This window comes from Macrotis lagotis, chromosome 7 (genome assembly GCF_037893015.1).
Source record: "Macrotis lagotis isolate mMagLag1 chromosome 7, bilby.v1.9.chrom.fasta, whole genome shotgun sequence".
Classification (NCBI taxonomy): Eukaryota; Metazoa; Chordata; class Mammalia; order Peramelemorphia; family Peramelidae; genus Macrotis; species Macrotis lagotis.
Genome location: NC_133664.1, coordinates 42,186,891 through 42,200,253, shown reverse-complemented (window position 1 = coordinate 42,200,253; position 13,363 = coordinate 42,186,891). Strand labels below are relative to the sequence as shown.

Sequence of the window (13,363 nt, the reverse complement as noted above, 5' to 3'; positions counted from 1 at the left end):
ATATTTTCAGTAACTTCTTTGGGCCATCCAAAATATGGTTGAGAGAGTTCTTGTTAACTTGGTAGGTTGTTACATTAGTTTTTATGTGCCCTTCCAGATTTAGTTTCTCATTCCTACAGTCTACCTGTGGCCAAATTAGATTCTTTTTGTTTTCTTTTTTTAGGTTTTTGCAAGGCAAATGGGGTTAAGTGGCTTGCCCAAGGCCACACAGCTAGGTAGTTATTAAGTGTCTGAGACCGGATTTGAACCCAGGTATTCCTGACTCCAGGGCCACTATGCCACCTAGCCGCCCCCAAATTGGATTTCTTACTAACTCTTCTACCTCAGCCTCCCTCTCTCATTTCCATACACTAAGCCAGATCATGTCAAGATTGAAATCTCTCCTCTCATAAAATTCTCATCTTCTTCAAGGACCATCTCAAGTATCATCTACTGAATGTGGCCACTCATGATCTCTCCATATGTTAGTTCCCTTTCTCTCCTCAAATTATGTTCTATCTACTTATCTTCATACATGTTAGACATAGAATGTGAGGTCCTTGAAGAAAGGAGCTGACTCATTTTGTTTATTAAGTAATACTATGTTGGGTGTTATAGAAAACGCTGCCTTCAGAGCATTTGTAGTCTAATTAAGGATGGAACTGATCAAACCATGGTTAAAAGAACATAAAAATATTTTTATCATATATATGGATTACCTATATGTCAACTTAGAGTCTATATTCAGACTCAAAGACTCTACCCCAGAGCTTCATTGTGGCATAGAAGGCCACACTGACCTCTGACAGGTGCTACCAAATGGGAAGGACTTCAAGTCCTGGCCTGCTGATAGTTGTGGATTGTCTATTATCCAAGGAGGCTCATCACCAGGCTGACCGTGGGGAATGGGGGGAGGGGTAATCTTTTTTTTTTCTCATAACTACTCTTATGACAGAGAGGATTTGAGATTTGAGGGAGGATTTTTACTGATTTTGATCCTCCCAATACTGATACATTGACACATTCCTATAAGCAATAATCACATATGTGTCTATCTGCAGTTAACCAGAACAAGTCAGAAAGAGCTAGGGAAGAAGGGCTGCCTTTGGGAAGACTTCTAGGGAAAAATTAAGGATAAAAGATGATTCATTGCACTATCTTCCATTCTCTATAGCAACTTCTGAGCTAACTATTCAAGACCACGTGTGTTTATTCATTCAGCAAAGATTTGTTAAGGAGCTGTTGTGTCCACAACACCAGGCTAGATCCTAGGGGAAACAAAGATGAAAAGTGAGGAGTTTCTTACCTTCAGAGAGGCTGCATGGATAGAAACAATTATTGGATAAGCTAGAATGGGTTAAATACAGGAAAGCTCTGAAGAGCATGGAAGCTTTGGGGAGGGGTCACTTCTGGCTGTGGGGAAAAGGACAGGACAGCCATTCTGGGCCTTGAAAGGTGGATCAGATCAGACATGTTGAAGAGGTGAGAGAGGGTAGGACAGGATCAGGAACTGACAAGTGGTTGGTTAGATAATTGTAGCATTAATCCATATTATCAGAGATGACATTCCTCCAGTTGAACATTTTTGGATAATCAAGAATTCTGTAAAAGGTTTGAAATCCATGTCAGTGGGAGGGAATACCCACAGTGATCAAGTCTCAGGTGCTTCAAGTGTCGAAATAAAGAATTCTCTTATGAAATAAAAAATAATTTTAATGAAAGTGGAAACTTTCATTTTCACCTCTAGGTAACTACTCATTTCACAGAAGATTTCTTATTGAATTCTGTGGTTTCTCACCTTATGGGACTCAGTAATGCACTCTCGGTAAGTTTTTTGACTATTCTAACTCACACATAGTAGAAAGAGTGATCATCTCATATCCAGCCAACCACGTGGAACAAATCACACTCAATACTTCTAGTTTGAAATAACAAAAAATATGTCAAAAGAATTAGAATGAATATATTGTTGAATCACTAAGAAGCAAATTTATAAAAATAGATTTATTGCTTTTAAAAATGTATGAATAATTTACATCATATATAGTTTACATATGTTATATGTTAAATTATGTAATTATATATTAAATACATATGTGTGTTTGTGTGTGCATAGATAGATAATATCAACTTAGTCTTGAAATTGAAGTTTTAGAAAGTGGGAAGACTCCTCAAGTCTGATCTAATTCAGCCTTTTCATTTTACAAATGAGGAGCTTGAGCTAGGGTCCCCATAGGCTCAGATGCATGCACAGCCTTGGCATCCTCGCCACCATGATGTATCTTTAGACTTTAGCTGGATCCAAGAGTAGTGAGCCTTGGCTATACCTGGGAAGGTCACCACTCCTTCACAGTTCTTTCTCTCCATCAGAGTCCCCTCTGCACAAGATGGAGCAGACTGGTCCATGTAGTTTTCTTTTCACTTTTTATACATAAACAAGGGTCTACTTATTGCAGCTTTTAAGTTTAGTCACAGTAGCCTATTCTCATCCCAAGAGAGATCTCAGAGGTACCTAAGTGGGTCATGAGAGCTGCTGAGCTGGGTGTGGCACGGGAGCCGCTCCGCCCTCGCCCTGGATCAGTGTGGTCCATCTGTCTCCCTTCCTGGCAGCCCTGTGTGTCCCTCTCCACCTGCTGCCAACCTGCTAGATCCTCCTTTCTCTCCTCCTTTCCCAGTTATATGCCCCAGATGCCCCTGATCATTTCTGAAGTAAACAGAAGATACTTAGGAAAGCCAAGCAGTCTATTGGTTTCTTCCTTTGCTCTTGGTGGCAGTCCCGGGGTGGGGGGACTTCAGGATGTAAAAGTCTGAGAACACCTAAGAGTCATTCTGTGCATGCACATAGATACAGAGATGGAAGAGATTCGACTCACAGTGGGAAAAGATGGAAAGGCATTCGAAAAGAAGGGGCTGAAAAGCCAAATTTTTTATTCATTATCACCATGGCACTTGTAGTGTATTCTTAGCTTTTATGCTCTCTGGGTATGAATATCCTTTTTTTCTCCTTCTCTTCCTTAGCAAGCATCTCAAAAAGTTGTTCTCCACAGCCTGGAATTTGAGGACGCTTTGGCCACCGTCTGTATAATGGCTTCACCACTGGCCCCTCACATAACCTCCGAGCTCTGGGCAGGTACTTGATACATGCTTGTTATTAACAGAAATTCCAAAAGGACAGGTCATTCTCATTCTCTCATGGGTGGTCAGAGTGGAACTTAGCAGTCAGATCAGTAGGATGCCTCTCTCACATCCCATGGGACCATCCCAAGGCATCTCCCCAACAGCATCTCGCTTTCCAGCTGGAGCAGCCCCTGCCAAGTGGAAACCAGGACTTCATTGGGAGGGCCAGGAGAGAATCCTGACAAAAGTGTTTTGTGTGACCTTCTTCCCTACAGTCCCTCTCACTAATCACAGTAGCTGGTTTTGTAAGAGGAAAGGCCAGTGGATAATCCTCCTCCTCAGTTAGAGAAGGTAACTAGCCAGATGAAACCTCATTGGTGGATGGCTGAACCTTGCCTCCCAAACCCTACTATCCAAATTAAATAAGAATATATAATATGTGGGATGCTGATCATTCATTTCTGTCTCTGCTGAGTAATTATGTTGCTCAGTCCTGGAGGATGACATTCTCACATGCCTCACTATACATACCCCACCTTAGAAAGATGGTGTGTGGCTCCCTGACTGCCCTGAGTTTATTCTCATATCCACACAAGTGATTCTTCAGGCTTCAAATCCAGACCGGGCTCTCTCCTGAGCTCCAAGCCAGCCTCACAAACCCACCTTTTGAATGTGTCAACCTGGAGTCCTGAGGGCAAAGTCAACTTGTCCAGAACAAAACTCCATTTTTCCATTCCTGTCAAAGGACCCCTGCCTCTCTTCCAGTCATCCAAACTCTGTCCTCAACTCCTCCATCACTCACCCCACAGCCTTTCACCATCCGACCCTATTCTGTTTTTCCAGTCTTGTATTAGAATCATAGATTTAGAACTGGGAAGTAGCCCTCATAGGTAGAGTCCAACCTGCTCATTTTGGATGAGAAGACAGAGGCTAGAGGAAGCTATGTGAACTTCTCCCACCCCCCCTCCCATTGCCCCATCCTCTGCCTCTCACACCTGCCCTTCCACACTCTACCTCTGCCTTTGCTTGGCTGTTCCCCCACATTTAGAACACAACCCCTCCTCCCTCCAGTCTCTTCAAATCCCTTGTTCCTTTCAGAACTTTGTGTGTGAAACCTTTTCTGAGCCTCAGCTGCTACTACCACCCCCTCCCCAATTACCTTGTACTGATTACATGTTTATTTTGCCTATATTCACATGTGTACATGCTGTCTTCCTTCTGCAGAATGGACACTTAGTGAAGTGAGGGACTGTTTATTTTTGTCAGGTGCCCCATTGCCTTGAACTGTATGTTAGGCATAATAGGCATTTGATAAATTTTTGTTGATTGATTGGACTTTTCCTTAGTTTCCTTAGCTATTAGGGGTTTTTCCTATCCATTTAAAAAGAAATTTGATAATAGGACTACTTTTTAAAGGTTTAATGTTTTAATAATTTTTCTTTGTTGGAAAAAACCAAAATTCTTTTGATTTGTGAACAATAATGTTTATAATATCCCAATCCATTTTAGAAAGTCACTTCAAAAACCCAAGGTTTTAGCAATTTGAGAATAAATTTCATTTTTTGAAACTGAAGTCACTGCTAACTTTAGAACCTTACCACTTTAAAGAAAGATAATCAACTTAATATTTTGTGACCATTTATCTCAAATGTAGAGATAAAAAATGTAGCTAAGGAGGTAATTTGATTTCCTGATAGAATTCCATTGTTCCATTGCTTGACCTATGCTTCTAAAGCCATTTGATAAGTAGAAATCGTCTGTTGGCTTTAAAAGAAGGTTAAAATACTCTTGAAGAAAAGCAGACTGAAAAGCCTTATTTTGTTGGAGGATGTCTGAGAAAGAGCTGTCCTTGTAGGCTTTTCCCAGCTACCTCCTCCCCAAGGGAAAAGATAATTCAACCCTGACAGGAATGTTCAGTGACCAGCCCTATAGAAAAGTAAACAAGCCAAGGCCCACTGTGAAAATCTTGGAAAGGCTGAACAGAGTTGCTGGAAAAATAAGACAAAACAAGAGCGATGTGTATGATAAGGCTTCTGGGTAAAGGAAAAGAAAGCCTTTAGTTATTGACTCTGAAGGAATAGATATCATGACATACTGACTGTTCTTTTGAAAGCCCACATCACATGGTTGGGGGCCAGGTCTTTTTGAATGATGCCATGATATAGGAATCAACACACTGCTGGCATAGTTTAATCTGGAAACGATCCCCATCCCAATCTCTAGCTGCTAGTTTGGGATAGCAAGGTGATCTGGTGAACAGTATGCAGGACTCTACATCAGCAAGTCCTGAATTTGAATCTAGTTGTATGACTCTGGGCAAGTCATTTAACCCTGTTTGCCTCGGTTTCCTCATCTGTAAAATAAGTTGGAGAACCAAATGGCAAACCCCTCTTCTGTCATTGGCAAGAAAACTCCAAATGAGGCCCTGAAAAGTCAGACAGGATTGAAACAAGTGAAGAGCAGCATCTAAATATTGTATAATAATAATAATAATTTTCATTGTATATTATAAATTATCCAATGTCTTAAAGTTTGCAAAATGATTTACATATATCTCTCATTTGAATCTCTGAATAAGCTTCTAAAGTCTCTTTCGCTTCTCGGCCTTTTGGCTAAGATCAAGTGTAAAGTCTCTATAGCTATTATTCTTCTGTTAAACAGAAAGAGACAAAAACTGGGAGAGATTCAGTTCCTTACCCCAAGGAACACAGCTTATAAGTGTCAAAGGTGAGAAATGAACCCAGTCCTTCTCCAGGCGTAGGAATCTAGCCAGTGGAATTTTTGTTTTTAACCAAGTAGGCAGGATTCTCCTGCCTGGTACAGGAGTATATAGAAGTAAACCCTGAAAGTAATGCTTAGACCAGCTCTTGTTTACTGGACCCATCTTCACTGATCTTTTGTCTGTGGTGAGTTACAAACCTAATATTCAAAGTTTGGTGAGACCACCCCGAATATTGAACATGGCGCCCTTTTCCTCTTGTGAAAAAGGTCACCCATTGTCAAAGGGCTCCTGAATACTCATGGGAACATTGGGTAGAGCCTCTGCTATCCTGTCTTTGGCTCACACCGCTGTGCTCCTGAGTGACAGACTTCAGTGCTTACATCTGGTGGACCAGGAACAAATGAGTAACAGCCAAGAAGGCCACCCATGTACTTTGGTTTTCCTGGGAAGGCCAGAAGCAGATTTGTTCTCTTCTCCCTGGATCAGCTTAGGAATTTACATGAGAATGCAGGCTCTTCCTTCTGCCTGGATTGGGTTGCACTGGACTTCCTCCTTGCCTTTGTGTTCAGATGGCGGGCCATCTCTAGGCTGCCGAAATTCCAGAGTAGCTGGTTGGGGCTGCCCTGACCCACAAGGATCTTTTCAAATTAAGCTTCTTAAGTACACAAACACTACATGGTGGGCTGAAAGCCAAGGGTCCCAGCAGCTTGACTGTCACTAATCCAACACTCCTGTCATTTATCTTTTTCAGACATATTAAATGTCCTCATTATTATTATTGTATTACTCAAATATCTCACCTTTTCTCATTCATTTTTTGGCAATTCTAAAGTTAACTGAACCAAAGTTGGTATTAGTCAAGCAGCCAACATTTATTGCTGTGTACTAGTCACCTCACTAAGCTCCAGAAACAAAGAGAAAAAGTAAAAAGTCAGAAAGAGAGAGAGAGAGGGAGGGAGAGAGAGAGGGAGAGGGAGAGGGAGAGAGAGAGAGACTGTGCTATGTGCTGGGATTAAAAATACCAGCAAAACTAAGAGAGCCCTTACCTTCCAGGAGCTTACAGTCTTAATGAGGGAAGGCCACACATAAAAAGGGGACTAGAAAGTAGAGGTTGGGACAGGGAAGGGGCACTATGAGGGTAAGAGGACATTGGAGAGTGAGGAGCAGAGCCCAGAGAAGTGAATAAGGGTGACCCAGGCCCTTCCTAAATGATGATCCAGGACAGGAACTCCCCAAAGGGAAGAATAGGACTGCAGGCCCTAAAGGGTCTAGTCTGGAGAGTGAGGAGCAGAGCCAAGAGAAGTGAATAAGGATAACTTTGGTTCTTCCCTAAACAATGATACAAGATGGGAACTCCCCAATGTGAAGAGTAGACCTGCAGGGCTCAAGGGAGATGAAGCTGCTACCATGAAAGTGAAAAATTCCAGACAGTCCAGAATGGAACTTTCATTTGGATGGAGTTCTGTACTTAAAGTCAAGAAGACCTGAATTCTAATTCCACCACTGACTCTAGCATTGTGATCTTGAACAAGTCACTTAAACTATCTCATCTGTAAAATGGGGATTGATAATGGCATTTACCTTCCAAAATTATTAGGCGGATCAAATTAAAGTATGTCAAGCATTTTGCAAACCTTAAATTGGTTTGTAAATGTTTGTTAATAATTTAGCAAAGTCCTTAGAACATAATCAACTACATTACAAGTGTGCATCACCCCATCTCCGACATTGTCACTTTGGGCAAGAGAAAAGAGGGCCTCAATCCCTGTGCGGTTTTTCCAACATCTTACAATTGATCACAGACCCAAGGAGCAGCAGGGGCCAGAGTTCAGCCCTGCTGTACTTGTGGCATAAGCAACCTTACTGAGCCGCAATCTCACACAAATTTCTAATTGTAAAGGAATACTGTAAAATTTTCCTTCAGGGTCCATCATCTCCACAAAACTTTCCCCAATTCTCTTGCCCCCAAAAAAATTCAGAAATGGCCTTTCCCTCCTCAGACCTTAAATGCTAAGTGTTTTGCTTGTACCTCTCCTATGTACTTAACCACAATCTTGTTTTATTTGAGTCATTCTCTGTTTACAGATGAAAGCTGTCTGTCTTCCATCTGCTGTCTCTGTTCCATCTTTCTGATTCAGCCTGACTCCCAGTTTGCCATCATTTCAGTATTCTGAAATACAATCATTGTACACTTGTAGGGAGGCCAGAAGAAAAGGAGACACTTGGTTGTTCCCCTAGAACTGGTCTTGTGCTCTGCTGGATTTTGATTGTTTTTACTTCTCTCATTTCTTCTGTGATGTGAGGATGAAGTCTTTGAAAGATTGATACTTGGGGCAACTAGGTGACACAGTAGGTAGAGTACTGACCCTGGATTCAGGAGGACCTGAGCCTGAGTTCAAATCCAGCCTCAGACACTTAATACTTAGCTGTGTAACCTTGGACAAGTCACTTAACCCCATTGCCTTGCAGAAAAGAAAGACACTTGAGAATTGTATTCTTTTAAAAAAAATTGTTACCAAGCATTTGTATTTTTTCCTCCCTCCTCCTACTGGAAAAAAAGAAAGAAAACCCTTGTAAATAGGCTGTGTCAAGCAAAACAAATTCCAAATTGGCCATATCCAAAAAAATGTGTACCTCATTCTACATCTTGAGACCATTCCCTGTTTGTCAGGAGGCTGGTATCACTCTTCATCACCAATCCTCTGTAATCGTGACTGATCATCATGTTGATTAGATCTCTTCCAAAGCTTGTCTTTCAGAGATATTCATGTTTACCATGATGTTATCATAAATACATTGTTCTCCTGGTTCTGCTCCCTTTTAGCTACATCAGTTCATACAAGTCTTTCCTCAAATGTTCCCCCTTGTCCTTTCATAGTTTATAATTTTTTTAGTCATTCCCTAGTTGATAATCAACCCTGTTGTGTCCAGTTCTTTGCATTCACCCAAAGAACTGCTATAAATATTTTTTGTATATGAGAATCTTTGGGGTGTAGTGAATGGTGTGTTCTTGAACTAATATGTTGGAAAATAAGGATGTATTTTCCTTCATCTAATCATTAAACTCGGTAGATTGTTTCCTTTTTAATAACAAATTGCTTTAAGTCCCATTTAAAATTTTTAGAGTAGAGGACAGGATGCTGTTGGGATGCTTCTCAAAGTCTAATTTGAAAAGGGAGAGCATGGGGCAGCTAGGTGGCACAGTGAATAGAGCACCGGCCTTGGAGTCAGGAGTACCTGGGTTCAAATCTGGCCTCAGACACTTAATAATTACCTAGCCGTGTGGCCTCGGGCAAGCCACTTAACCCCATTGCCTTGAAAAAAATCTAAAAACAAAAGGGAAAGCATTCCAGGTATGTGAAACAGAGGGACTTAAAAGGAAAAAAAAAATGAGACTCAGAGGGTCAATTGATTTGAACACCACCACCCAGGTAAACATTAGAGATGGAATTTGAGCCCTGACTGTTCCAAGTCTGATGTTCTCCCCACTGCACCATCCTGCCTTTCCTGGTACTGTGCCCTTTCAGCCACATCTCTATTATTTCCCATTAGCATTTTTCTTTTTCTTTTTCTTTTTTTTTTTTTTAGGTTTTTGCAAGGCAAGTGGGGTTAAGTGGCTTGTCCGAGGCCACGCGGCTAGGTAATTATTAAGTGTCTGAGGCCAGATTTGAACCCAGGTACTCCTGACTCCAAGGCTGGTGCTTTATCCACTGCGCCACCTAGCCGCCCCCATTAGCATTTTTCAAAAGACACCTTTCCCAGTATAATGACTGTGCCTTCATTGTCATTCTGCAGTGTAGTTAGAGACATCAACTTTTACATTTAAAAAGCAGAGCAAGGGGCGGCTAGGTGGCGCAGTGGATAAAGCACCAGCCCTGGAGTCAGTCGGACCTGGGTTCAAATGCGGCCTCAGACACATAATAATTACCTAGCCGCGTGGCCTCAGACAAGCCACTTAACCCCACTTGCCTTGCAAAAACCTAAAAAAAAAAAAGGCAGGTCGAGTTTTTGAGCTAAAATGTGGATACATTTTGTTGTTGGATTGTTGTGGGGGGGGGGAGCTTAAATCACTTTAATGACTTGATCCTGCCATGTAACATCTTTATTTTCAAGATGGGTGTTAGAGAAGGTGGCACTATCTATCAGTCATTATGCAGAGCAATCTTGACTTTTTTTTCTTTTGTGTTATATTCATCTTGGCTACAAAGGGAATAAGGCAATATAGGATAATTAGAGAGCTCAGAAATTATTTCTCCAGTCGCCTTAGGACAAAACAAATTTTATAAGAGAGATACTCCTTGCTGACAAACAGAATTAAAGACTGTCCCCACAAAGAGGATTTTCAATAAGCATTACAACATATAGTACAGAGAATTTTTTTTTCCCCAAAAAACTGCCCTTTGGTATTCTAGATAAGAAAGAAGTAATGATTCAGTATTATAAAGCAGAGGACCCAGTACTTTTAAATGGCATGAGATGCTTCAAGAGTTAATGCCGCCCTTTGGTGAGGGAAGTGTCCATGGAACTGATTCTGGCAGTCTGCAAACATTAACAGGATGAGGAAATCTGTTTCCTTCCTGAAACCCTGTATCTCTGGAGCATGCAGATACTCTCACTAAATTGTGAGGGGTTTGTTTATCCTAGGAGAGCATTTTCCCATCCAGACAAGAAAGTGAGATGCTTGCTTAAGGAAGCGTCAGAGGGAGAGATGCTGCTTTCCCCTCTTCTTACTGGTTGCCATGGAAGGCTGTCAAAAAAGGAACTAGGGCAAGCCATGGGAAAGACATTGTAAAAGTTACCATTGGAGACAGGCACATCAAGAAGATTAACATTCTCGTCCTGACATTACAAAGCATCTGATCATATGGTTCATTCAGCAAATACCTATGGATTTCTTGCTTCTCTGTGAACTCTTATTTCATGTGGATCCTGGTCACCCCATTAGCATCATTGGGTTATTTTCTCCATTGAATCAACCATTCCCTTTGTTTGTGTATTGAATGCATATATGTGTGTGTGTGTGTGTGTCTGCAGACATATGTGTGTATATTTTGTATCTATGTAAACAGAAATGTATAACTGTATGTCTATGTAAAAGTAAATTATACCTATGTTTATCTTATGTTGTGTGTATATTTTGTATCTATGTAAACAGAAATGTATAACTGTATGTCTATGTAAAAGTAAATTATACCTATGTTTATCGTATGTGTGCATATGTACTCACATACATTTCCCTTCATCTGCAACTGTGTTAGACTTGTTAACGATGGCCCTACACTGTGATTTCTAGACTCTAGAATGGAAACCATTTGAAACTGTGAGAGTTGACTCTAAAGGCAGAGTGGTGCACCAGCTCCTAGCAGATCACACAATATCCCAACCAGAGTGATCCCCTTCATTTACTAGCTACAGCCAACAAGACTTGGGATCTTCTGAGCCCTCTATGGGACATAAGCGTAGCTTCCTCAGCATATAATAGCCACGATACAACTTATAGCATTTGCCCTCTACAATAACCATAAAGGACTTTACATTTGCATTGGTCTTTTTACTTGTGGGTTTAATTATAAAGGAATACTATAAAACTTTCCTTCAAGGTCCATCACCTCCACAAAATTTTCCCTGATTCTCTTCCCCCAAAAAAACTTTCAGAAATGACCTTTCCCTCCTCAGACCTTAAATAGTGAGTGTTTTGCTTGTACCTCTCCTATGCACTTACCACAATCTTTATATTTTATTTATCTGAATGTGTCATTTTTTTCCTACTGTGAGAGCTCCGTGAAAGTGAGGCCATGTCATTTTTATCTTCCATATCTTGACCATAGTAGGCACTTACATGTTTCTTGTAAGGTATATTAAATATTTTAAGAAATCAAAATTTTTTAAGAAAACTCTCTTCTAAAGAAGCTTAGCTACCTTGAGAAAAATGATGTATTAAACTTTTTTTAACTTATTTTTAAGATTACTCTCCAACCAATTGTAACATGATTTTATTTTTTCCCCCTTCTGTAAAGCTCTAAGATTGGCCATTTGACTAAAACATAAGTAATTTGTTTGTTTTCTAAAGCTTCCATATGTTAAAATTCTCCTCTATTAAAAATCCAATGACTCAAGACCTAGACATATGAATGCTAATTTTGCAGGGTCTACCAAACTGGAAAGGCTTTGTTCAAGTATTCACCCCCATGGTGGACTATCCTTTGCCTTGTTTGTACACTAATATTTGCCTGTTGGTCCATCCCCTCGTCCCTCATTAGAGTGAAAGCTCCTTGTATACCTAATGCTTTCTTTTTGCACCCAATGCTTAGTCTTATGTCTGGTATATTTTAGGTGCTTTGTAAACACTTCTTGGCTTGGCTTCATTCATCTGTCACCTAGCCCAGTCAAGTTTGGAGAGGCCCTTGGGAAATGGTGGTCCATGAGAACTCACTACTCGGGTGGTATGGAGAGGGTGTATTATTGGTGAAAAGAATATTGTTACTGATAAAATTTCTCAGCCTTGGAGTCTAAATCTTAGTCTGAAAGATCAGAATTGTGGTTGTAGTTATTTTCTGTTAAACCATAGTTTTGGGATGGAGATAGAGACTAATCCATGTGATGTTGTTGGTTCAGAGAAATCTGAGACAAGGCAGGTGTGCCCCTTCTTTCAAACATAGTTTTTGAATCTTCTGACTCGAGTGAGTCAGGGGCAGGACTGGACCCCAGATCCTCCCAGCTCCCAAGCCAGCTCATTGTCCCTGGGACCATTTTGTTTCAGGTGGTCTTGGGACTGTCTAAGCATTCTGCAACATCAACTTTTCTATAATTACATAGACACTGAAATTCAATGCAAAGTGATGTCATATTGCAAGCTCATTTGGACCCTTTAAAGGAGTGCTTAATCTAGAAATAGCAAATTCATTATTAATACAGCAGGTTTGCCTAGGGACCACAGATAGAGATAGGCTGGCTGTTCATTGGTCAGCAATGGCCATGGGCATCCTTGCTACTCTGAGATTCTGTTTTTCTTACCTACTGTTCTGCTGTTTATTTCACCAAAATCATCAAGGACATATGAAAAAAAACTGAGTGTGTTTTATACTCATAAATGTAAGTAGTGTTTCTTTTTGATGCCTTCCTATGATATTGCTTATATATATATATATATATAAAAGCCTTCTCCTGGAAAAAGACATGGCTTTAGACTCAGAAGACCTGTGTTCAAGTCCAATGTAATCCTGGGAAAGTCCTGCAACTCTCTCTGAGCCTCAGTTTGCTTATTTGTAAAGTGGGAAGAGGAGAGCTTTCAACCCCTATCACACAGTGCTTCATGGGAGGAACCTGCTCTATCAACTCCAAAGTCCCCATGTAGAGAAGAGCTGTGGGGATGTTATGACTCTCCCACTATAAAAAGTAGCATGCTACCCTGCCTGCCAGGGGATAGGAGGGTCACCAACTTTAGCTCGGCTCTCCGGAAAGATAGGGACAGCCACTTGTGGAGACAGTGGCCCCCTCCCCAACCTTTCCCCCACATGCTGTGTATTCTGGGCCCCTGCACATCTG

General features: G+C 40.9%; 1 protein-coding gene across 2 annotated transcripts in view; it reads left to right on the top strand.

The window, feature by feature from the left end:
• LARS2 (leucyl-tRNA synthetase 2, mitochondrial) overlaps positions 1-13,363 on the top strand; it is a 134,391-nt gene that overhangs the window by 99,679 nt on the left and 21,349 nt on the right. For both annotated transcript variants that reach the window (XM_074195867.1, XM_074195866.1), the window contains 2 exons: positions 1,727-1,804; positions 2,998-3,109. In XM_074195867.1, the coding sequence (XP_074051968.1) occupies positions 1,727-1,804; positions 2,998-3,109 (190 nt within the window). The remainder of the gene's footprint in view (positions 1-1,726; positions 1,805-2,997; positions 3,110-13,363) is intronic.